The sequence below is a fragment of the Oncorhynchus kisutch genome, linkage group LG17, assembly GCF_002021735.2.
Source record: "Oncorhynchus kisutch isolate 150728-3 linkage group LG17, Okis_V2, whole genome shotgun sequence".
Lineage (NCBI taxonomy): Eukaryota > Metazoa > Chordata > Actinopteri > Salmoniformes > Salmonidae > Oncorhynchus > Oncorhynchus kisutch.
The window spans coordinates 54,898,731-54,925,605 of NC_034190.2; the positions used below are offsets into that span (position 1 = coordinate 54,898,731).

Below are 26,875 nucleotides of genomic sequence, written 5' to 3' on the forward strand. Positions count from 1 at the left end.
CAGTTTTGATTATTATTAAAAATCATGAACACTTACCACGCTGCACCTTGGTCCTCACCTTCTTCCACCGACGACACCCGTTACACATCTATGGGGCATTAAGTTCTTCTTCCATGTCAACCCAAATTGGCCTATTAGCGTTCTCAATTAAGAGAGCCTATTTGGGCCGTTATAATGGCTTCTTGATATAATTGCATGTTAGGGAGCTTTAATCCTCCCTTCTAAGTCTTTGCCTGTAATCTAGCTAGGTTATTCCTTGCCATTTTAGTAGTCCAAATAAACGGAGTAATAATTTTGTCTATGGTGTGTGTGGTGGTTAATTTCTTTACTATCAAATGAGGAGAGACAAACTATTCACACAAGTCAGAGTTATACTTAAACTAAATCTTTATTAACGTATTAATAAGGGAGCAGGTCAATACAACACACAGATATAAAGTGAATCTGTCACGGTCTTCCTCCTCTTCATTTGAAGAGGAGAGGCGAGAAGGATCGGAGGACCAAAATGCGGCGTGGTATGTGTTCATGGTGAATATTTAATTAAAGAAAGTACTGAACACTGAATACAAAAACAATGAACCAATAACGACCGTGAAGCTATAAATGAGACCTGTGCTGACACAACTAGCATAGACAATCGCCTACAAACAAACAGTGCAACCCAGGCTACCTAAGTATGATTCTCAATCAGAGACAACTAATGGCACCTGCCTCTGATTGAGAACCATACTAGGCCGAAACATACAAATCCCCAAATCATAGAAAAAGAAACAGACTGCCCACCCAACTCACGCCCTGACCATACTAAATAAATACAAAACAAAGGAAATAAAGGTCAGAACGTGACAGAATCGACTGAGTGCTGTACGTTAATGAAGGCTGGTCGACGAATCACCCTCAGATGATTCATTGAGAGCCCCGAGACAAAGGTACAAAGGTATTTTATAGCCAAGATACACCCCTTCAGTCTACATGACAAACAACCGATGTATGGAATGGGTCACAAGGTTAAATCTTCCAGAGGCCCACTTTCAGTTCACACAGACACAATAGAGTTATAAGAACACTATTCTGTTGCATAAAACAACCATTTGATGCAATTACAGAATTATAACAATCTTGCAATTTTGCTCTCACAGGTGTTACAGGTGTTACAGGTGTAGGCAGGTATGGACAGTGGAAACATGCTGATGACGTAATTCAGTTTAAGAGCTTTAACCATCTTTATAACATGTGGCCTACCCCACAATGAGATTTGTAGATTATCCCAGTTCTTAAACTGGAGTTGAATTTTTTTCTAATATATAGAATCAAAAATAAACATTTCCCTTACCCTAAGAAAGAACTTCTCTTCTCACATACAAAAAGACAAAATGACACCCGACATTCACCATTCAGTTAGTATTGGAAAAGACAAAGGAATTACACAACACACAATCACACTGGATTGATTGATTGATTGTAAATACATTAATTCACTATTCAGTTGATATTTTAAAAGACAAAGACAACGGACTTAAATAAACAATAATCACACTAAATACATTCATTCACCATTCAGTTCATATTGGAAAAGACAAAGAAATAACACAGAACACACTATAACCACACAGCAAATACATCCGAAGACTTTATAGAAGCTAACCTGGTTGTGAGCTTTAAACATCATCTTGCTTTGAACAGGCCGCCCCAATACACCAACCCGAAAGACATCAATTAGACACAAGCACACCATAAACAACATGAATATTCAATATCAAATGCATCTTAACTAATATGATCAGTTTTATGTTTTCTTCTTTTTGTCAAGTTTAACATAACCATACCTCATCTTACCTGTTAGTAGAGGTTGATACATTTCTCTATCAGAGCTCACAGCTCCCAAACTCTTCACCACTTAACTGGACAGGGAGGGGCAGGATAAAACAGGTACTAAAGAGAGGGACTGAAGGGAGAAGCATGGAAGGAGATGGGGAGAGAGTGTATCATGGGTATAAATGAGGACAAAAATGTCTCAATATTGAATCTAACGTTACAGTAACTTGAGCTAATATCAATAATATGCATGTCAATGTCTCCTGGCTCAAAGTGAGGGAGAGATTAACTTCATCAATGCTTGTATTTATGAGAGGTATTGTTGAATGCACTGAGCTATCTGTTTGAACTAATTGCGCTCAGCTCGGACACCCATGCATTCCCCACAAGACATGACACGAGGTTTCTTCACAGTCCCTGACTCCAGAACAGACTATGGAAGGCGCACAGTACTAAATAGAGCCATGACTACATGGAACTCTATTCCACATCAAGTACCTGATGCAAGCAGTAAAATGTGATTTAAAAAACAGATGAAAAAAAACACCTTATGGAACAGTAGGCACTGTGAAGCAACACAAACATAGGCACAGACACATGCATACACACACACGATAGCATACGCACTATGCACACATGGATTGTGTACTGTATATATGTGGTAGTGGTGGAGTAGGGGCCTGAGGGCACACTGTCTGAAGTAATGTTTTTAAAATTGCATAAACTGCCTTAATTTTGCTGGACCCCGGGAAGAGTAGCCTTGGCAGCAGCTAATGGGGATCCATAATAAATACAAATATAGTTGAGGATGTTTTTGTGTATTTCAATCACTGAATCCTTCTTTAAAAGGACATTACACCTTCAAAACAAAATTTGTCATAAGTTTTCAGACCTCAAAAGTAGGCTAATGTCAAGATGAATTCATGTCCCATGACATTAGTTGTGTAGATCCTGCTCATATGCCTCAATCCCAAATGAACTGAAAAGGTCAACTCAGAATAAAACCAGGAAATCAAACGGTGCTTATCTTTTCCATTCATTTGGGTTGGAGGAATAGCTGAATCTAGACAACAGAGATGGCCTGGGGATGTGGACATATCTCAACATTATTCTACTTTTTGAAATCTGAAAACATCTGACAAACTTGTATTTTATTTCTCCCAAAATAGAGGTAACATGTTGATGTAGAACTGTGGTGGTGGTGGCTGCCTGGTTTCAACAGCTGTGCATCAGCAGACAGCTTAAATGATGGATGTGTCGATCAGTGAACAGCAGCAGCTTGCCTCTGTCCAGTCAAATGGAACTAGCCGGTGGGTTATGACGAGATGAGCGCAAGCCATGATGATTGTAAATCAACGCTCTGCTCACCCCCGATGCGGCCTGCAGACAAACACCCACCAGCCATAGTCTGGTTGTTAAAAGCACAAACCTCCTCGCTCTCATAAGGGATAGATTTGTGCGTGTGTATATGAGCAACTGGGCTACAAATAATTGCAGTCCAGAGGTTTTACTTTCATCCTATAATGTCCTAACTTATTTGTGTGTCTAAGCAAGCACAGTTTAAGTGTCATTCCCTTTGTCATGGCAATCAGCTTGTTTATTCTCACTTATACATGAACAATGTGGAATTCAGCTTTAAAACCCAGAACAATCATTGTTTACTACTAAGAGGTGAGTGGGGGGGATGATTCAGCATTAATTGCTGAATAAGTGTAAACGTTCAAGAGTATTGCATGAATTCTGTGTTGATTGTGTAATACCTGAATATTGGTTTGAACAGATTGGTTGATTGCTCAATTGGCTTGTTGACATTTACACTTTTGTTTAGTGTAGCTATATTCCCTATATCTCCCATAACCATTCATGTGGAACATGGATAATTTATCATGGTCTGGGATTTAATGTACTAATCATTTGGTGTTATGTGTATGAAACTTAGTACTAGGGTAAGGCCATACAAACTTGCTTATCAGATATGTATTTTTTTGCAAAGTGACGTGAGGGAGCAAGTAAAATAGAGAAACACAAGTGGACCACCTTGTTAAAAATACTATATTGACCTAAGGGACCTTAATACTATAGCAAACTTATACCTAGTGACCACGTCAACAGATCTGAGCCTTTTCATGTAATGGTTAAAGTTTGGAAATTACATTCACAGGGATCACGGTTTGAGTCCCAGGCGCTGAGGCACAGTTCATTTTTCATCCTCTGAGAGTACGTTTGTTCTGTATTTCTTTACTGAAAGCTTGATGGCATTATTTGCTATAATCTTTAAACTGTTCAGATGTGTATTTTATTTTTGAGAAATGTGAGGCATCTGTTAAACAGTTAATTCCATTTGTTATACAAGAGTAGCCTATCATATGTTTTTAAAGAAACACTGGATTTAATAACCAAGATAGGAGGAAAACACTTAAAAATAGATCCTATTTAATTGGCAGTTTAAAACCCTTGACATTCCTCCTCCCAGAAATGCAGAAATAGTCCTACAGTTTTTCCAAGGTGCAGGACTTCAACGGTTTTTAATTATATATTGATCTATTTTTCCATAAGTCAGATCACAACAAATGGTAGTTGGCTGAGGAACGCTCAACTGCATTCTCTTATATCGAGGTGGAGTTGAGTTTTGATAACTAACTGGTCGTGGTATTTGCTAGCGCCAAAATTGAGCTTTTCTTTTAAATCGTATTTTAAGGTTAGGTTAAGGTAGATGGGGTTAGCAGTGTGGTTGGGTAAAAAAAAGATTTTATGACTTTATGGCGGTGCCAGCTACTGTCCAGTGTGCAGCGCTTCCTCATTCCCCAGTTTACAATTGGCTCATTAATCCCCCTCCTCTCCCGTGTAACTATTCCCCAGGTCGTTGCTGCAAATGAGAACGTGTTCTCAGTCAACTTACCTGGTAAAATAACGGATAAATAAATAAATACAAATGAGTCATCGCAATAAATGCCAACCTGCGTATTGCACTGTCAATTGTCTTTGACAAACACTGCCATCTGCTGGATAGAAAAGTGCATGCAGCTCATTCCCTCTCCACATGGATGAAAAGTAGTCCCGCCTCCTGTGTTTTGGTGCGCCGAGGAATCACGTGACATGCCTATATTCTTGTTTTGCTCATCTCATTTCCTACACAGTCTCCGAAATTCTCAATACCGCCGTAAAAATGGTGACACCGGAGAACTTGTCGGGCGAGACAGGTGCTCAAAGGGAGCCCAAATTTGACCGGGATGCGTCCACGACGGCCGTGGACACAGCAATCGTGCTTCTCGGAGCCGGGGTGACAGCGATCACACACCCGCTGCTGTACGTCAAACTGCTAATTCAGGTAGCTAGCTAAACTTGCAAACTCAATTTATCTAACTAAATCCACATACTTCGTTTGAGTTATGAATTATTTAGCTAGCAAGCGCGAAAGCTATCACTTTGAAGTGCCACCTCATTGGGGCGTTTGAGTTTGCTTGACGCCGGCCGGTGTTGTGCCGAAAATCCTCTCCCCCTTCTACGACTTGCTTGCTAGTTGAGATTTCTGCTCTACACTCCGTTGTCAGTTTAGCATACATTTCACTGATCTTAGTAGCAGAAAGCATTTGTCTGCAGTTTTCGGTTTGGCTATTTGTTTATGTGGCGCCCCCCCCCCCCCCCCCCCCCCATATCTTATTCGACTAGTATCTTTGAAAGTGTAAGGAAAATAATTCAGCCATAGTTGTTCTGAAATGTTTATTGCTTGCCAACATTTTACTCCCCCTTCTATGTTTAATATAACACGCATACATTACTTATTAATTTCGGTTGCCTACGTGAAGTTTGTTCTATAGAAAGTATTTGACTCTGATGTGTGCCACAGAAAGTATTGGACACTAGCCACAAACTTAAGAAAATTAGAAGGGGGGATTCTGGCAGGGGGGAGATTTTCGGCATAACACCGGCTAGCTGGGTGTCATAGGGCATCATCTCTCCTTTGCCTAACCTCAAATAAACCGCAATGTTCTCTCACATAAGTAAGTGTGTCTGGGGAAAGCAATATTTTCATATTATTTACATTAAATGTTAATGTAAATCATCATCCCTTCAAGGTCCTGTCACAATTAGATATATTTGTTATTGTTTGTTTATTGGTATACACAATTCAACTTTTAGCTGCCATGTATACACAAAAAAAAAAAAAAAAGCTATGCTAAAATAGCCTGCCTGGCGACCTGCCCTCTTTTCATAACTGTACTTGTCAAGATGCCACCCCTTCTTCTAACTGCAAGTGCATGCCAAGTTCCTAACACTACAACTAGCTATACAAACAAACATATAAATGCAACAATTGCAAAGATTTTACTGAGCTACAGTTCATATAAGGAAATCAGTCAATTGAAATCAATTCATTAAGCCCTAATCTATGGATTTCACATACCGTAGAAAAAAATTGGGGCGTGAATCAGAAATCTAGTCATTATCTGGTGTGACCACAATTTGCCTCATGCAGCGTGACACATCTCATTCGCATAGAATTGATCAGGCTGTTGATTGTGGAATGTTGTCCCAATCCTCTTCAATGGCTGTGAAGTTGCTGGATAGTGGTGGAAACTGGAACACGCTGTCATAAACATAGATCCAGAGCATCCCAAACATGTCTGGTGAGTATGCAGGCCATGGAAGAACTGGAACATTTTCAGCTTCCAGGAATTGTGTACAGATTCTTGCAACATGGGGCTGTGCATTATCATGCTGAAACATGAGCTGATGGCGGCAGATGAATGGCACGACAATGGGCCTCAGGATCTCGTCACGATATCTGTCATTGATAAAATGCTATTTTGTTTTTTGGTCTGTAGTTTATGCCTGTTCATACCATAATCCCACCGCCACCATGGGGCACTCTGTTCACAATGTTGACATGAGCAAAACGCTCACCCACACAATGCCATACATATGGTATCTGGTTGTGAAGCCAGTTGGACATACTGCCCCCCCCAAAAAAAATACACCCTTGCCTTTCGTGAACTAACACTCGCACTTTACTTTTTTTCCTTCTTACTAGCACTGACTTTGCTGATGTACTTACTATGACTGAGATACTGTATGTGGTTGTCCCACCAACCTATCTTAAGATGAGTGCACTAACTGTAAGTCGCTCTGGATAAGAGCGTCTGCTAAAAATGACTAAAATGTAAATGTAGATTGGACATGAGCCCCTCACCCCAACTGTCGGAACCACCATGTTTGGGAGGAAAGTGTTGTACCTCCCTGGATTCTTCTCCTATGGTGAGTGGGTCTTAATGGCTTATCATCCTAATTCCTCACCCTGAATGGGGAAGAAGAGGTGACAGGAATGTGATGTCTATCTGTCCACAGCACAGCACATCATAAGGGTGGATGGAAAGAGGGGACTCTTCCGAGGTCTGTCCCCTCGTATTATGTCCAGTGCCATCTCTACCATGGTCCGGAGTAAAGTCAAACAGGTGAAGGAATCCTAGACCCAGAGGAGAGGTAGTTCATACTCAGTAGTAACATATTGCAACTGCTCTCAATCGGTCTTTGAAATGCGCAACTCGGCCACAAAAGCTTATAATCCAACCAATCATTGGCGCTTGCTAACGTACAGTCAGAGTATCCTTATCAAATGAGAGAGACAGATGTAATGAAATAATACCTCTGTGACAGAATGCTGGAAGTACTTCATTTATGTAGTTATTGAAGACCTGACATCTTTTTTCTCTCCAGACCATTCCAGCAGAGGAGGTAGAGAATGTATCTGACAGAGATGACTTGAACACCTCCCTCAGGAATGTGGTCAAAGAGGTGAGAGGTCAAAGTGCGATAAGGCACATAAAAGGAATGTATCAAATGTCAGGTGGGTCTATGTAAAGCCATTTGAGTTTAGTAAATTGTGAGAAATAGTTTTGTGAATCATATCATTCTCCCTTTCCTAAACATTCTTTAAGTATTATGATTACGATAACTGTGTGTGTGTATATTCCTATTTAAATAAACTCATAAATAAAATAACTTGAAACAACAACTTGAACAAATCCACTCTTACGTTTTAGTTGATAAAGTATAACATTATGTTGAGAAATTCTTAATTTGCTGGTCTTATCTTTGTGTTTGCACTAGCTTCCAGTATAGCCTACATTGGTGATTTCTGAACGGATTAGATGTAGCAGTTTTGCATAACTATGCCCGCTGCACTGTTTGATTCCCTCTTTCTCTCAAGACCTCACATGAGATGGTCATCCAGTGCCTATCCAGGATAGCCACTCATCCCTTCCATGGTAAGTCCTAAGGCTATTGCTGTTTTTGTCTGTTTATTTTCTCTATTTGCAAGGAGTTCATAGCTTTGTATTTTAGTGGACACTGCAGATTGGCCTTATTTATTTGTTAGCTCTAAGGTTTAGTTTCCTTGTGATGTTCTGCAGATCCAGTCACTAGTGAAAGCCTACACACCCCTTGCAAAGACTTCACATTTTGCTGCCTTTGATCTAAAATGGAGTATATTTGTTTTTTTCTTCCTACCGATCTACACAACCTACTCCACATTTTCAAAGTGAAAGAAAAATGTCTAACTTTTGAATTTGATAATAATAATTAAAAAAAATGTGTATATTTGTCTTGATTGTGTATGTCTTCACGCCCAGAGTTAACACTTTGTGGAAGCACCTTTGGCAGCCATTACAGCTGTGAATAAGATTTTACCAACTTTGCACAACTCTTGCACAGCTCAAGATGAGTAAATTTGGTTGGGAATCATTGATGGACAGCAATATTCAAATATTGTCTCTGATTTTCAAGCAAATTTAAGTAATGATTGATACTGGACCACTCAATACCTCTTGGAGAGCCTTTCTAGTGTGTCTTTGGCGTTAACATTTGTGTAACGGTCTAGCTGAAAAATGAAACTATTGTAGGTTAGGTTTACAGAAGATTGAAGTGGGTTTTCCTCTAATCTTTTACCTGGGCTTTGCTCCTTTTTATATTTATTTTGATCCTGATAAACTCCCAAGTCCATGCAGGTGACAAGGATACCCATAACTTGATGTTGCCATCACAATATTTTAAAATACAAAGGATCAACAACATTGCATTCACGCCACATTACTGGCCTGTATGACAAAGTGAAAGATGAAAGCCTGTGTTAAAGAAATCCACTCCAAATCATCCATTCAGTTTTTTTTATTGTATTTATTTTTTATTTAACCTTTACTCAACAAGACCGTTAAAGCCAGAGTCAGTAAGTCTCAATTACATCATTTGTGATTATAAAATATCAAACTTTAGGGGCGACAAAACAAACCCAGGCAAGACGTCATAACGTGCTCTATCTGAGAGTTCTCAAGCGGCCGCTGGGCCAGCTACCCTTTGATCGGTCAGTATCAGACAAGTGGTGTTCTCGTTTGCTTGTAGCCTACAAAAGTTGTATTTTTCAGCGGGACAATTACACAAATGTTAATGCCAAAGACACACCAGAATGGCTTTCCAATAGGTGTTGAGTGTTCCTGAATGGTCCAGTCCACCCCCAAAACCAAATTTACTGAGCTTGAGCAATTTTTTACAAAAACAATGGATATACTGTACACTACCGGTCAAAATCAAATGTTTTTTTGTTTAATTTTAAGGCAGCAAAATGGGAAGACTGTAAGGGGTGTGTAGACTTTCACTAGGCACTGTAACAATGTTTGCTCCCCTGATGTTCAGTTGTCCTGTTTTTAGTGATCTCAGTGCGCTGCATGGCCCAGTTTGTGGGGAGAGAGATCAAGTACAGGTAAGGTGTGACATGCAGCATACCTCAGATTTTGTATGCAAATTTACAAAAAGAGTAGTTGACTCATACAGGGAGGAGGTGAGGGCTCTGGGAGTGTGGTGCCTGGAAAACAGTATCTCACTCAAAGTCAACAAAACAAAGGAGATGATCGTGGACTTCAGGAAACAGCAGAGGGTGCACTCCCCCTATCTACATCGGCGGGACCGCGGTGGACAAGGTGGAAAAGTTCCTTGGGGTACACATCACTGACAAACTGAAATGGACCTCCCACACAGATAGTGTGGTGAAGAAGGCACATCAGAGCCTCTTCAACCTCAGGAGGCTAAAGAAATTGGGCTTGTCACCTAAAACCCTCAAACTTTTACAGATGCACAATTGAAAGCATCCTGTCGGGCTGTATCACCGCCTGGTATGGCAACTGCACCAACCGCAAGGCTCTCCAGAGGGTGGTGCGGTCTGCCCAATGCATTACCGGGGGCAAACTACCCACCCTGCAGGACACCTACAGCACCCGATTTCACAGGAAGGCCAAACAGATCAAAGACATCAACCATCCGAGCCACTGCATCTAACATCCAGAAGGCGAGGTGCATCAAAGCTGGGACCGAGAGACTTAAAAACAGCATCTATCTCAAGGCATCAGACTGTTAAACAGCCATCACTAGCACATTAGAGGCTGCTGCCTATAGGCATAGACTAGAAATCACTTGCCACTTCAAGGAATGGAACACTAGTCACTTTAATAATGTTTACATATCTGGCATTACTCATCTCATATGTATATACTGTATTCTATACTATTCTACGGTATCTCATTCACTTAATGTTTACGTATCTTGCATTTACTCATCTCATATGTATATATTGTTTTCTATACTATTCTACTGTATCTTAGTCCGTTCCGCTCTGACATTGCTCGTCCATATGTATATAGTCTTAATTCATTCCTACTAGATGTGTGTATTGCGTATATGTAGTGTAATTTTTTTGGGGGGGGGGGTATTACTGCACTGTCGGAGCTTGAAGTACAAGAATTTCACTACACCCGCAATAACATCTGGTAATCACGTGTATGTGACCAATAAAATTTTAATTGATTTGACTTACCTGAATTCATCAAACATTTGGGAAGAATGTCATTACTGCAACTTAATGATTCTACTGACATGGTGTAATGCAGAATGTTTACTTATTATGCAAAAATGCTATATTAGAGTTCTACATAGGTTGAAGTGGTAGAATTGATAGCTTAGTTGCATTAGAGGCACTCAGAGGTTTTAAACACGTAAATTATTAACACTTGGCTGAAACTTCGTCTTTATTTCCTCTGGGATTGACTCTGGAAGGGGGTTATTCAGCTGCATAGCCAACATCTTCAAGGAGGAGGGCGTTGGGGGATTCTTTGCGTAAGTCATGCTTTTTCATACCACTTTGTAAAGTAATTTAATTTCTTAGCAGTTAGACAAGTGGGAGGAGTGAGACACATTTACTCTTTGGAATTAACCATCATTCTCACTGACTACATGACCGCAATGTTTATGTGGGTGTCCTAGTTTGTGTAGCACTATAGGTTGAAGGACATTATTATCCTTTATGTATACTACCTCAGCAAACCAAATTCAAATCATGGTATGACTCAATATTACTGGTTCAAAACCTTTGAAATGGTTTTGGCCTGTACTATATTTATGGCCTTGTCTATTATTGGTGTGTTTGCAGGGGGGTTATGCCCCATGTCCTGGGTGAGGTCATCTTCCTGTGGTGTTGTAACCTCCTGGCCCACTTCATCAACACCTACGCAGTGGACAACAATGTAAGCACAGTACAGACACCTCTAAGCACTGGTCTAAGATCAGCTGTCACTAAAATAACCTCGGTTGTAAACCCCTGTGAGAAATTGTAGATACTTGACGAGGCCATAAGGGTAGGAAGAATACAATAACCTACTTGTCTTGTTACCCACTCTTGAATAACATGAAGAGAATTCTTAAAACATATTCTACTTCATCCTTTGTCCAGTAACGGACATGAGTTTCCATCAGATGCAATCAGGGGTTGGAACCAAATGTATTTTATAAGCTTTTCATTCTGAACAGAAACTTTGTTTGTTCCGTTCCACGGTTCCGACCAGCAAAATACAGTTCTGAACCGGTTCGAACCAAAGAAAAGTACTGGTTTATATCATTCCTTTCTGTAGCTTTTTAACCTGTGAAGTCAACAGTTTTTAGCTCATTTGTGAAGTAATTTAATCTGTGGATAGAGCAGGCAAACTAGTTGTTTACATGCGTGATGGACAGACAAGTGTAGCATATGGCGCAAGATGCGACTGAAATTTTTGCATGTGGTGAGAGAGGGTTGATGAGGCTTGACATGTTGTTATGGCATGCATTATCTGAATTAGGTCTACAGAATTATAGCGGCTTCAATTAAGTAACTTTTATTGTAACTTGCTAGCTCAAGCTTGCAAGCTAGCTAAAAGCTTGTGTGTATACACAGTGGCACCAGAATTAAAAACGCGTCCTACCTTTTTGTAGTTAATAAATCCAACTTGAAACTTTAATCCATTCATCTCAAACTAATAAAAAAATCTACATCCCTATCTTCTGAATCACACTCGTAACGTCAGTATAGTAGCCTATGCTTCGGATGTGGGAGGGACCGGTAGCCTAAACACGCGCCCACACACACAGGCAAAGATTTTCAGCTGGCACTGGAATATGTTTCTGAGTGACAGAGTAAGGGCTTTGCATAGGCGCTTTGTGTTTATTTGTGGGACTATTAAAAAAAAAAAATGTCTGAAACGTTATTAACTGGTTCTCATGCTTTTAAAATAAAGTTTCTGTTCCGGAACAGTATGGATCACTTTCGTTCCGTTTCTATTCCTTAAAAAATGATGTTTTCGGGTTCTGTTCCCTAATCGGTTCCATCCCCTGTCTGGATGCAATGTATTCTTTCTACTTTTTAATGATCTCAAATGGATAGGAATAGTCAAATATCATCATCATGCTATTCTGTTTAAAGTGAATGTGCACAGAGGGTGATGGTCCAGGGATCAAGGCCTTCCTTGAATCTATCTGAGGCAGGGTCTGGTAATCCAGTGACAATGGGGTACAGAGTAGGGGTTGATACCTTTTCAGCTGAACACTGGGCTGGAGGGTCTGATCAATCCAGCAATGACTGGGTATCCAGTTGACATCTGGCCCGCTCAACACTGGTTCAAGATATAATAGCTTAGGGCAGATGCCCCAGAGTCGGGGATGATAGAAGAGATCATGACATCATGTGTTGGAATACAGTATGTTCATGACGGAGCACAGTAGAAAACCAACATGATGACGCTAAATTGGAACATTTTCTGTCCACAAAACCCTTGCAAAAGGTGACAACAAGAGTATGGAATACTGGATCTAGTGAGTGCATCGCATGAAATACATTTTCACAGAGTTTTTTTTGTGCATATTTCCAAGCTGTTTTGTGCTCAGAAAATGCCTAACCATTATTTTATAAATGCTTCCCTCTCACACCTTTTTGCAGTTCAGCCAAGCCCCAGCAGTGAGAAGCTACACTAAGTTTGTGATGGGGGTAAGTTCAGCTGCACAACCTCTGCATGTCATTGTACTATTTTTTTAATGAATGAACTGTGGCGGTGGGGCTATTTTGAGTATCTGTTTCCCTTGTTTATCACAGTTCTAAAAGCCTCCTTGTTTTACAATGCTAATCAGATGGTGTTGCACCTATGACAGTTGTGTTCACCTTGTTGTCCCATGTTTGATCTCCCTACCTCTGTCTTCAGATTGCAGTGAGTGTGTTGACATACCCATTTATGCTGGTGGCAGACCTGATGGCAGTCAACAACTGTGGGTAAGTGATTAGTAAGGCTGGGAATCACACCTCAGTTTTTCTGTCTGTTTAAAAAAGTTGAAATGTTTTTAACTCAAGATGACCAGAGCACTCACAATACAGTGCAAAAACGTGCCCGCTTCTCGTTGAAAAAATAGAGCTTTGATTGTCTGCTTAAAATATTCTGTTGGTAGGTATAATGAAGATCAAAATGCTGCTGCTCTTGTTGAAAAGATTGGGCTGAAATGTTGATTTGGGGTGTTTATGGTCATCAAGATTAGTTGTAATGAAGCACAGTTGAGATCAAAATGATGCTCCTGTTGGGAAGTGCTTGCGATCTCATCGAAGAGAGAACTTTGTCTGGCTCTGTAAAGCCTCTTCTTCCTTTTGTTTAGTTTACTTAAGTGAATTCTCAATTTACTCTGTTTGACAGTCTGCTGTGTTATCGGACTTCTTTGCTATTCCCTTTGCCTTATTCCGCTCAGCAATTCATCATCTATCAATGGGGATTTGGCATTTCTAACATTATGTTTCTTGATGGGTGCAGTTTCATACATGATACAGACTAACAAATATTTTCTCACATCTTCAACATAGAAGTCATTGCAAAACCTCTTGTATGATTGCTTATACACAACTTTAGGCTGTCTTTGGAACTTTGTTTTTTCTAGATATGACTGTTATACTATGATCACTACATTGAATGGGTGTAGATACTGTTTTAGAACAGATTTTAGAAGCATTAGTAAAGATGTAATCAATACACGTGGGTGATTTTGTTCCTGTTCTGTTTGTAAATACCTTGATAGGTTGACTGATAACCTGAACCAGATTGCAGTCGTCGGTTACAGTTGAAAGCTTATTTTTGAGTGGGAAGCTTGATGACAACGAGTCAATATTTAGGTCACCCAGAAAATATACCTCTCTGTTGATATCACATAGTGCTTTCGGAGAGTATTCAGACCCCTTGACTTTTTCCACATTTTGATACATTACAGTCTTATTCTAAAATAGATGAAATTGTTTTTCCCCTCATCTACACTCAATACCACATAATGACAAAGCAAAAACAACTTTTTAGAAAACGCATTCAGGCCATTTACTAAGTACTTTGAAGAACCTTTGGTAGCGATTACAGCCTCGAGTCTTCTTGAGTATGATGCTGCAAGCTTGGCACACCTGTATTTGGGGAGTTTCTTCCATTCTTCTCCTCTCAAACTCTGTCCGAAGCGCTTCTGCACAGCTATTTTCAGGTCTCTCCATAGATGTTCAAGTCTGCGTTCTGGCTGGGCCACTCAAGGACACTTCATAGACTTGTCCCGAAGCCACTCCAGCATTGTCTTGGCTGTGTGCTTAGGGTCGTTGTCCTGAGCGTTCTGGAGTAGGTTTACATCTGGGATCTTTTGCTCTGTTAATCTTTCCCTCGATCCTGACTAGTCTCCCAGTCCCTGCTGCTGAAAAACATCCCCATGGCGTGATGCTGCCACCACCATGCTTCACCGCCAGGTTTCCTCCAGACGTGACGCTAGGTTTTCAGGCCAAATAGTTCACTCTTGGTTTCATCAGACCAGAGAATCTTGTTTCTCATGGTCTGAGAGTCCTTTAGGTGCCTTTTGCCAAAACTCCAAGCGGCCTGTAATTCTTATTTTACTGAGGAGTGGTTTCAGTCTGGCCGCTCTACCATATAGGCCTGATTGGTGGAGTGCTGCAGAGATAGTTGTCCTTGGAAGGACAGAGGAACTCTGGAGCTCTGTAAGAGTAACCATCAGGTTCTTGGTCACCTTCCTGACCAAGGCCTTTCTCCCCCGATTGCTCAGTTTGGCTGGGCTGCCAGCTCTAGGAAGAGTCTTGGTGGTTCCACACTTCTTCCATTTAAGAATAATGGAGGACACTGTGTTCTTGGGGACCTTCAATGCTGCAGACATTTTTTGGTACCCTTCCCCAGATCTGTGCCTCGAAGCAATCCTGTCTCGGACCTCTAAGGACAATTCCTTCAACCTCATGCCTTGGTTTTTGCTCTGACATACACTGTCAACTGTGGGACCTTGTATGCCTTTCCAAATCATGTCCAATCAATTGAATTGACCACAGGTGACTTCAATCAAGTTGTAAAAACATCTCAAGGATGATCAATGGAAACAGGATGCACCTGAGCTCAATTTCGAGTCTCAAAGCAAAGGGTCTGAATACCTATGTAAATAAGTTTAAAAAAAGTTTTTTTTAAACTTTAAACCTGTTTTAACTTTGTCCCTATGGGGTATTGTGTGTAGATTGATGAGGCTGTAACGTAACAAAATGTGGAAAAAGTCAAGGAAACTTTCCTAATGCACTGTACATTATCCAACATTTCACACATATAGTCCAAATCCTAACTTTTATTGCTCTGTGGTCTATAGCAATTTCCTATAAGAATAAGCTTTAGGTGAGGCAGATGAACCTGTAGCATATTACTTCGACATAATCTGACATGAGATCCTCTGTCTAACAGGAATAAGACTCTGGACATGCATAGCAACACCTCCTATATTTGCATTTCTATCTTTCCTATATATTCTATAACCATATATAGCTACTAGTGCATAATCAAATTAATTATCTAAGTGTGTTTCACAGATGGCCAGGATATGAATGTTTTCTGATGTTAGTAGGTTGTCAATTTCATGAACCTTTGTTTCTCACATGCTGACCACCATAGCTCGCAAGTTGATTTTGTTCACCCACACCAGAAGCGATCAGGACAAGTAGGTTGAAATATCAAAACAAACTCTGAACCAATTATATTAATTTGCGGACAGGTCAAAAAGCATTAAACATTTATGGCTTTTTAGTTAGCTAGCTTGCTATTGCTAGCTAATTTGTCCTGGTATATAATAGGGCTGGGCGGTATACCGTATTTTATGATATACCAGTATTGATACAGGGACCAGTTTGGGTTTTTACTTTATAAATTTTTATAGTTTACTTTGCTACTTTGAGTGATCTCTCTCCACTCTTTCTCTCCGTGCCACTTTCCAACAGACCTAGCCATGCCCCCTATCACTCAAGATGCGCATTTGATGTTCCTCACGAGACACTTGCGTTCAGTCTGCATGGTCAATGCAGCACATGCAACAATGTTGATGACAACAATGCCTTTATCACTTTGCTTCTAAATCCACTAGCGTTCTATAATTACACTAATAGTTTGTGTTTCTTACATCAGCAAACATCTAGTTTGTCTTTTCTTAGCAAGTTGCCCTAAATCTTGACGCTAATTGTTAACCACTAATAGCTAGCTAGCTAATACATGTACTGAGTAAGAGCAAACGTAGCAAGCTAATACAGCCTGATAATACCAGTGATGGTGTAGACCTAAATCAGCATGTTGTTTGTGCAACTGTATCTTCTAAATCAAAGAGAAATATGCAAAGCAAGAATATGTTAGCTACATGAAGTAGCTAAGAGAGAACATGCAACGTAGCCAAAGCTTATAGGGTCCACTAGGAAATACTTATCAACACTTTAGTTCCTACCATGTCACAATAACTCCTCCCTGGCATTTCAATTCCTTGTCATCTCAAACAACACTGTATTCAAAGTGCCCACTATTATATTCTAACTATAGAATTAGAATAGTCTCTCTATTTCCTTGATTCCAACAGTTTTGCTCTAATTCGCAAGTGAAATCACAATTGCAACCTTTGGTTAAAAATAAATCGTAGATTATTTGCCCATATCTTACAGCCCTACATGGCAGTGTGGAAATTATCTCAATTGAGCAGTGGTGTAAAGTACTTAAAGTATTTGTACTTAAAGTACTTCTTAAGTAATTTTTGGGGGTATCTTTACTATTTTTCATTTTTGACAACTTTTACTTTACTGCATTCCTAAAAAAAAATACTGTACTTTTTACTCAATACATTTTCCCTGACACCTAAAAGAAATCGTTACATTTTGAATGCTTAGCAGGACAGGAAAATGGTCCAGTTCTACTCAAGTAGTATTTTACTGGGTGACTTTCACTTTTACTTGAGTAATTTTCTGTGAACGTATCTTTACTTTTACTGAAGTATGACAATTGGGTACCTTTTCTACCACTGCAATAGACTGTAGGATCACTCGCTACTGATAAAGCAAATGTATAACTTTTATTATTCAAAAACTAAAAATGCCATCATACCGTTTTTTTTTATTTTTAAATACTGTGATATAATATTTTGGCCATATCGCCCAGCACTAGTATATAAACATTGGGTTGTTATTTTACCTGACATGCACAAGGTCCTCTACTCCGACATGTAATCTAAAGATAAAACTGTAAACATAATTTGTTTCTCGTCATCTCTCCTTCTTCCTTCTTTTTCTTCTTTGGACTTTATTTGGCGGTTGGCAACCAACTTGACAGCATTACTACAGCCGACCAGAGTGTGGACCTAAGTTCATCTTTCAGTCACCCTCAAACTGGATGGACAGCAGAAATAGAGGAAGGACTAAAAAACAAACAAAATATAACTATTGTAAAATAGATTGTGTCTGTAAAATGTGTATAAGATGTTTAAACTGACGGTAGCCTAAGTGTTTATTAGTTTACTCCTCTCTAGAATTCTGAAAATATTCTGCATACGGAGATCTGATTCTCCATGCTGATGTGCGGTGCTTGAGTCGCGGCAAGGTGCTCCAGCATTTTCTTGATTTGGTGCCTGAGATTATAGATTTTCTGGAAACGAGGAGTATGAACAGCTGTCAGAGGACTCATGGTTGCTTGACTTGGGGTTCCTTAAAGATTTAACAGCAAAACTGAACCAGCTCAACTGAGCTGAAAGGGAAATACCGAAAGACCCACATGATTAGCGCAGTGAATGTATTCAAGGTCAAGCTGGGTTTGTGGACCTCCCAGCTAAGGAATTGGAGGCTGACACACTTCCCAAACCTTGAAAATGTGTCACAAAACATTGAAGACAAAAACGCCTTTCATCATGAACAATTCTATGCCGATCTGAACAAGCTGGCTTCAAAATTCGACTGCCGATTTCAGGAGGTAAACCAGATGGAGAAAGTTGTTGCTTTTATTTCAATCCCTTTCCTTTCATTGACATTGAAAAGCTGTCAGCTAAAATGCAGGGGTTTGCTTTACCAACGGGAGCTGACATGGAGATACTTGATTTACAAAGTGACATTGAGTTGAAAGCTAGATGGAGAGACAAGGACTTGTGAGTAGAGCGAAGTATTCACTCCTTTCATTCTGCATTCTTAAGGTGGAGATATTCTTTGGATCCACGTACCTCTGTAAGATGGCCTTTTCAGAGATGAAAATCATCAAGTCCAAATACTGCACTCGCCTTACTACTGCACATCTAACAGATTGCATTAGACTAGCCGTCTCAGACTATGAGCCGGATTACAAAACACTTGCAGGAAGTGTGGAGTCACAGCCATCACATTGACTGAATGAGTATTGTACATTGTTTTCCAGTGTAAATATTGAGCTCATAACAGACAGAGAGATTGTTACTGTGGGGCCTTACTTTCATATGTAGTCTATATTGAGCCTGTCAGAACGGATTTAATGTTCTTGGAACAGAGATTTAGAACTGGTGCATTACTTTCCTGTGTATAGTGCATATTGAGCCTGTCATTGAACAGTTAAAGTGTTGTAACATAGGTCTCTGTTTATCTTACTATTAAATTGAAATTGATTTTTTTTTACATTTGATATAAATTATGAAAATAACAGGTCTTCGTATTGACCCCTATGGAACACCTTTATGACCTGAGTCCTGTCACTAAGATAATTGTGAAACCATGACATGGTGTTAGAGCCCAGGCCAATCGAGGACAACTTGTTCAATAAAAAAGCATGTATCAAACGCATTTGACAGGTCCACAAACAAGGCAGCACAATTAATTTTAGCGTCTAAACCATTGACAATATCGTTAACAACTAATGTAGTTACTTTGCCCTGGCCTAAACACAGATGTATTTATATTCAAAATACCATGGTCAGATAAAGTTTAGTTGCTTATTTACCAAAGATTCAAGAATCTTAGCTAGATATGGAAGCCTGGAGCTGGGATGATAAAATATCAAGATCACCACTATCCCCACCCTTATGTAGTGGCAGCACATATGTTGTTTTCCATAATTTAGGAATATTTCCTGATAACATTGTTAGATTTACGATATGGGTTACTGAGCCAGCAATAAGGGGGTCTGCACACTTGGGCTTACCGGGCTCCAATTGGTCAGACCCTGTGGTGTTCCTGGTGTCAGTAGCAAGTAAGCCATCAATGACTTATTTTTCTGTGAACTGCCAAAATGCAACTACCATCTTCGGAGTCAATCTGTAAAATTCCAGAATCAGCATTTAGCCCACTCTTAGAGATAGTAGGTCTAGATGCTATTTCAAAAAGATAGCCTGATTAAATCAAATGGCAGAGTTGCAAAGAAAAAGCCATATCTCAGACTGGCCAATAAAAAGAAAAGATTAAGATAGGCAAAAGACAAGACACTGGACAGAGGAACTCTGCCTAGAAGGCCAGCATCCCGGAGTCGCCTCTTCACTGTTGACGTTGAGACTGGTGTTTTGCGGGTACTATTTAATGAAGCTGCCAGTTGAGGACTTGTGAGGCGTCTGTTTCTCAAACTAGAAACTCTAATTTACTTGTCCTCTTGCTCAGTTGTGCACCGGGGCCTCCCACTCCTCTTTCTATTCTGGTTGTGCACCGGGGCCTCCCACTCCTCTTTCTATTCTGGTTAGAGACAGTTTACACTGTTCTGTGAAGGGAGTAGTACACAGATTGTATGAGATCTTCAGTTTCTTGGCAATTTCTCACATGGAATAGCCTTCATTTCTCAGAACAAGAATAGACTGATGAGTTTCAGAAGAAAGTTATTCTGGCCATTTTGAGCCTGTAATCAAACCCACAACTGCTGATGCTCCAGATACTCAACTAGTCTAAAGAAGGCCAGTTGTATTGCTTCTTTAATCAGCTCAACAGTTTTCAGCTGTGCTAACATAATTGCAAAAGAGTTTTCTAATGATTAATTAGCCTTTTAAAATTATAAACTTGAATGTGCTATTGGGAACACAGGAGTGATGGTTGCTGATAATGGGCCTCCATACGCAGATGTAGATATTCCATGAGAAATTGTCAATTTCCAGCTATATTAGTCATTTACAACATTAACAATGTCTGTATTTCTGATCAATTTGAGGTTATTCTAATGGACCAAAAATGTGCTTTTCTTTCAAAAACAAGGACCTTTCTAAGTGACCCCAAAATTTTGAACGGTAGTGTATATCTATCTCTATAATTTGGGTACATCGGCAGGGCTGTAGTGGAGCGGGTAGAGTTTCAAGTTCCTTGGTGTCCACATCACCAACGAACTATCGTGGTCCAAACATACCAAGACAGTCATGAAGAGGGCACGACAAAATCTTTTCCCCCTTAGGAGAAAAGATTTGGCATGGGTCCCCAGATCCTCAAAAGGTTCTACAGCTGCACCATCGGTTGCTTCACCACCTGGTATGGCAACTGCTCGGCATCTGACCGTAAGGCGCTACAGAGGGTAGTGTGAACGGCCCAGTACATTACTGGGGCCAAGCTCCCTACCATCCAGGACCTATACAAAAGGCGGTGTCAGAGAAAATTGTCAGAGATTCCAATCACCCAAGTTATAGACTGTTTTCTCTGCTACCACATGGCAAGCGGTACCGGAGCGCCAAGTCTAGGACCAAAAGGCTCCTCAACAGCTTCTACCCTGTTGCGGATGGGTCAACTTAGCTGTGGTTTGTCACTTCTAAGCCTTCGATTTCAGTTAGCTGGTTTGTCACCAAACTTGAGGTCTCCCGAACGAAACCCATATTCACCTTTGTGTATCCGAACAATACCTATTTCTATTGCGTGGAATCTTGGAGCGAAGCACATTTAAGAACAACTCAGTTACACCTAACCTATCTGGTTCTTTATATCTCAGTGTTGATACCTTTTCCTCTTTAGATATTTAGTTAAACTTCTCCCTTTATGGTAGTCTTCTCTCCCCTTTCTATAAGCCTAGGGTACTTCTCACCCTGTGAGCGTCCTCTTTCGTCCTTCGTCGATAGCCTATATACTTAGTCCAACTATTCTTGTACGGAATAATTATCTCACAGTTAATTTCTTTTTAGACCAATTCCTTCTTGATTCCCCAATGGAATCTTTTTGTTTTGTTGTCATTTATTCACTCAATTACATCAGTTTAGCAACAAAGCTTGTCAAGCAAGTACCCTTTTAACATCAACCACAGTTTTACAGAGTAATTCCTAACTTTTTCCTATCAGTGGTACATTGTGTCTATCCATGCATTTTTTATATTTAAAGTCAGTCGATCCTGAGGAGGGTAGATACTGTGCCCGGAGTTGATCTGGACAGGAATTTAGAATTTGGCTATGTTCCTAAGTTTGGAACTCTATCGCTTACACTGGACGACACTCAGTACGTAGTAGCTTTCGCTGTAGACTCGTATTCAGTCGACCGGCTAGAACCGTGTATTTTTGTAGTTAACTACATCACTTTCCAGTGGATTAGTGATAGGTAGACACGTTTATCCTAACAGGTTGTAGGTATGGTACTTTGAATAGTATAGTCAGGAAAGGACTAAGGTACTTCAACGAGCGTATAAGTATAAAACGAACTACGGTTTCCAATTGGTAACGGTGGTAGTTTTAGTTCAGAACTCTAGGTTGTGACCCTGTTCTCTCCTTTTAGCACAGTGTATATACCCTTTCTCAGTAGTTAGACCTTGAGTACTCAGCTCTTTGTGGTCACTACTTAGGCAACTCTAACTCCCTCATCAGAGTCATCCACACTTCCTCTTCGTTAGATTGTTGTGTTTCTAACAGAGGCGTCACTAACGGAAGCGGTTTCACCAAAGCCATTTTTGGTGCTATTGCGTCAACCCCCAAGCCATAAGACTGCTGAACAATTCATAAAATCGTTACCGGACAATTTACATTGACCCCCGCCCCCCCTCTCTTTTGCGCACTGCTGTTTCTCGTTGTTTATTATCTATGCGTAGTCACTTCACCCCTACCTACATGTACAAATTACCTCAACTATCCTATATCCCCGCACACTGATGCAGTACCGGTGCCCCTTGTATATAGCCTCATTATTGTGTTACTTTTTATTTGAATGTTCTTGGTAAATATTTTCTTAACCAACAGTGCACTTCAAGAAGAGTTAAGGGCTTGTAAGTAAGCATTTCACAGTAAAGTCTACACTTGTATTCCGTGCATGTGACAAATGAAGTTTGATTTGATTTTAAGTTTAGTCACAATTTCTGTGCAGCCTGAATAGTTTGTCACCTTTATTGCATAATTTATTTTAACCATACGATTTTTCAATTCATCATCGATCCAAGGGGCTCTAACAGTTCTCACAGTTAGTTTCTTAACAGGTGCACACTTGTGAAGAAATTGTCAAGAATAATTTTACAAATACTCTCAGGTGCTGCATCTGGATTCTCCTCCTTATACACATCAGACCAACATAAATGTTTTACACCTTCAACAAAAGAGTCCTGAGAAAACATTTTGTATGATCTCTTAAAAACTTTAGGCCCTGCCTTTGTTACTTTGGCTTTCCTTGTTATTGCTACACTGTTGTGGTCACCACAGCCAATGGGGAGTGATATTGCGTTGTAGCAAAGCTCTGCAGCATTTGTGAAAATATGGATAACACAGAACCAACACTATTGGCATACACTGTAGTTGGTTGAGTGATAACCTGTCATGTTACAGGCATTAGTCACAGTAAAAAGTTTCCTCTTGAGAGGTCACCAAGAAAGTAAATGTCTCTGTTCGCATCAGAGACCGTATCTAACATCACACACACATTCACCAGATTTTGACAGTTTGCACTTGGTGGCCTATAGCAGCACCCTAAAAGAAGATGCTTCAGATGAGGCAGGTGAACCTGCAGCCACAGCCCTTCTACTTCATTTGTCATGAGATCCTCTGAGCTTAAACAGGAATGTCTCTGAATATATACAGCAGCCCCTCCCCTGTTGACATTCCTGTCTTTTCTTTAGATGTTATCCTTGCATTCCTACTGCTCTATCATCAAAGGTGCGGTAGTGGCAGGGGGTATGGGGTGCTCTCCTGTCGGCATGGGGCGGTAGTGGCGGGGGGCTATGGGGTGCTCTCCTGTCGGCATGGGGCGGTAGTGGCGGGGGGTATGGGGTGCTCTCCTGTCGGCATGGGGCGGTAGTGGGGGGGGGGATATGGGGTGCTCTCCTGTCGGCATGGGGCGGTAGTGTCGAGGGGGGGTATGGGGTGCTCTCCTGTCGGCATGGGGCGGTAGTGGTCGGGGGGGTATGGGGTGCTCTCCTGTCGGCATGAGGGGTAGTGGTGTGAGGGGCTGCTGTCATGTAAGCATTGGAGGTAATGGGGTGTGGGCGGTGCTGTCATGTCAGCATGAGGGGTAGTGAGTGGGGGCCAAAGGAGTGGGGGGTTTCTGGCCTCTCTGGCCGAGTTAGTGTCTGGGTTTTATCATATAGTTGATTGGTTGGGGTTGGTAAAACTAAACCATTGCTAGAGTGGATATATTTAGCTGAACATTTTTAAATGCAGGCAATAAGAATAATAAATTGATTAGTTATCACTGTTCAATTCCCAACTGTCTGTGTACAACATCTGTCACAAAGTGTCATAGTATTATTTGCTGGAGGACAAGATTACTGTACATCATATATCATTTGTTATTACGTAGGTAATTATTCAATTCCGTTTGTAAGGGTTCCAAGCATACCCGAGTCAGTGATCTCTCACTGAAGCAAGCCCAGCTTCTTTAACTCAAGAGCACAACAACAGTAGAAAGTACCACTGATTATGCCCTTGTTATGGTCCGTTTTCTGTACTTAACTGTACTATAGCTGGTGCCAGTTGAAAATAGTAATAATGTTGTATCTGTCTCAACTTTCATATGAAGTCAATACATAGACTTGATGGGATATGGTTTCTATTGATTTGTTTGACGTCCATTAGATCCATCCTTTAGCTTGTGGGTTCAGCTTTTAATGGATCTCTGCCTTGTGTGTTCACAGCTTAGTGGCTGGTGTTCCCCCTAACTCTCCCATCTTCAAGTCCTGGGTGCGCTGTTGGGCTCACCTGAGCCATGAGGTACAGTCCACTTATGTGGAGCAAATGGAACCCACTGATACTGGTTGTATTTGTGTGTGAGTATATTTTTGTTTTCTCTGGTAGCGCACATCTGAAACCTGTCTTTTTGTGCCTCACCCACCAGGGCCATCTCTTCCGAGGATCCAGCTTCTTCTTCCGCCGCGTACCTGTGAAAGCGATGGCCTTGACTGAGGAGTGATGTCATAAACCGCCGCACAACCTGTGCCACTGTTCTCCCTCCTAACTGGTACCTCAGTGAGACCAACGTACAGCCCACCAAGTCAAACCTTCCCCTCACCTTAAACACCCTGGTGGGTACAGCAGGAGCAGCAAGATCTCAATGGGCTTGGTGATCTACTGATCTTTTTTTTTTTTTGCTGAATCAAAGTTACTTACAAAAGAAGTTGTTTTGTTAATTTGGTTTTTAATCTTAAGTATTAGTGTAACCACTCAAAAGTAAGAGGTTGGAGAATTAATGTGAGCAAATCAAAATGCTATCCAATAGATGTCCTCTTGGTTGAATGCTGAGAGTATAATCTCCTTTTACTATCCCAGCCTAAAGTTGCACAATTATTTTTTATTTTTTTAAATTAAAATCTATCACTTCATATAGCCATTTATTTATTTTTATATACAGTTTAATTAAGTTCTATGTAAGCTTTGGAATTGGATAGTTGATAACGTCATCTATTGAAATATGCCAGATTTGATTTGATTTGATGTTTATTTTTCAAATGATCTTCTTCCCAGAAGCATGATAAGTGTTGTTGCATTCAAAGGGGATCCTTTGTCTCCTATCAGAAGTGCTTTAACCAAGAATTATACCTATTCAGGAACATCATAAACCCACAATAACTGGAGTACTCTCCTTTCAACCATAAGATTAATTAGACAACTGGTTTCTCGCAAATTCTTACAAATTGCAGCTCTAGTGTTCGCCTGCCATGAGGAGTATGAAATGGGAGGAATTCAGAGGGCAACCAGTGGTTTTCAGTGATGTCTAAAAACTTAGCCTGCCATCCCAAAAATATTTTCTCTGTGGCCATATTGACAACTGTCCTTAATGTATAATATATCAAATAAGTGATATATCTAACTGGTGCAAAATGATGGGTATGTTTGTGTTACCAATGACAAAGAAATGCTAAATTATGTGATGACAATGGCTGAGCATATTATGCATATTACGATACATTTTGCATTCAGGCTAAGGGTGTGTGCCTGATCTTTGAACCAACCATTTCTGTTTGAGTTCCTTTTTGACTGCAGGTGAAGATCCCAATTAACCTGATAGTTTACAGTTAACCACTTGTAGTAGCATATAAATAAAAGTTAACATTATCATATTGTGTCTCCCCCTGCCCCCATGATCAGTGTTAACCACAAAATGATCTTGACCGGGTTTGGTATAGGCTGTTTTTGTCCTTATTCCAGATTTTTTTTTGCAATGGATTGCTCTAATCATGTCTACTTGAAATAATGTGTGGGAAAAAGCTTGCAGAAGCGACCTGCTTTGCCAAGTGTGTGAGTGGGTTTATGATGTGTGCATCTTTATACCATGTAATTGAGAATGATGTCCAATGCTGTAATCTTTCTGTATGTTTTTTTTTCTTCTCAAAATGTCATGAGCATTCACTCTCGTGTGTGTGTGTGTGTGTGTGTGTGTGTGTGTGTGTGTGTGTGTGTGTTCCAGTCAAACATTCCCTGTAAACTGTGATCTCCGAAAGAGGGAGAAGCAATGGCGAGGCAGTTGCTTTGCGACCTTGTATTTCCGATGTCTATTTCCCTGAAATAATATGAAACCTGGCATTCTTGTCTATTCTACAGTATCTGTGTTTGTTTTTAAACCTATCCTTTGATCTGGTTTTATATTTTAAAAAATGAAATTACATGGATGATGTGATGGTCTACAAGTAGTCATTTCTCTGTGACCAACTGGGCAGACACACACACATTTTTGTGCCAGGCAGCAGCTTGAATGAGAGGGTCAAAGAGTGGTAATTTCCTGTAAATGTATTAGATGGGACAGACACATACTTTTTGTTCCCTGCATAGTTAATCATTCATCAGCTTTTCATTAAACCCATTTGTAATATAAAATCTATCTGACCAGTTAAAATCCATTGTGCATGCCAGGAGTTGTTCTACATGTCCAGTCTGCACAAAGCAGTCTTTCTTTTACCCAGTGGGTCACAGCGGTGACCTGTCTTGCCATGAATGATGTTCAAAACCCCAAAAGAACTGGTTGTCCCTGTTGGTGAAATAACATAAACAAGGCACTCACCTTGCAACAAATCTAAAAAGGTTGCGTGTTTCTGATCCTAGC

The 26,875-nt window shown here is 40.3% G+C and overlaps 1 protein-coding gene across 1 annotated transcript; it reads left to right on the forward strand.

Moving 5' to 3' along the window:
• The first annotated feature begins 4,765 nt into the window (after positions 1 to 4,765).
• Positions 4,766 to 26,762, forward strand: LOC109907923 (mitochondrial carrier homolog 1-like). The gene is made up of 12 exons (XM_020506225.2): positions 4,766 to 5,143; positions 6,987 to 7,071; positions 7,162 to 7,268; positions 7,531 to 7,608; positions 8,024 to 8,081; positions 9,517 to 9,568; positions 10,915 to 10,974; positions 11,288 to 11,381; positions 13,103 to 13,150; positions 13,362 to 13,429; positions 24,474 to 24,549; positions 24,674 to 26,762. Exons 1-12 carry the CDS (start codon positions 4,982 to 4,984, stop codon positions 24,746 to 24,748), a joined length of 963 nt encoding a protein of 320 aa, XP_020361814.1. The 5' UTR covers positions 4,766 to 4,981; the 3' UTR covers positions 24,749 to 26,762.
• The last annotated feature ends 113 nt before the right edge of the window (positions 26,763 to 26,875 follow it).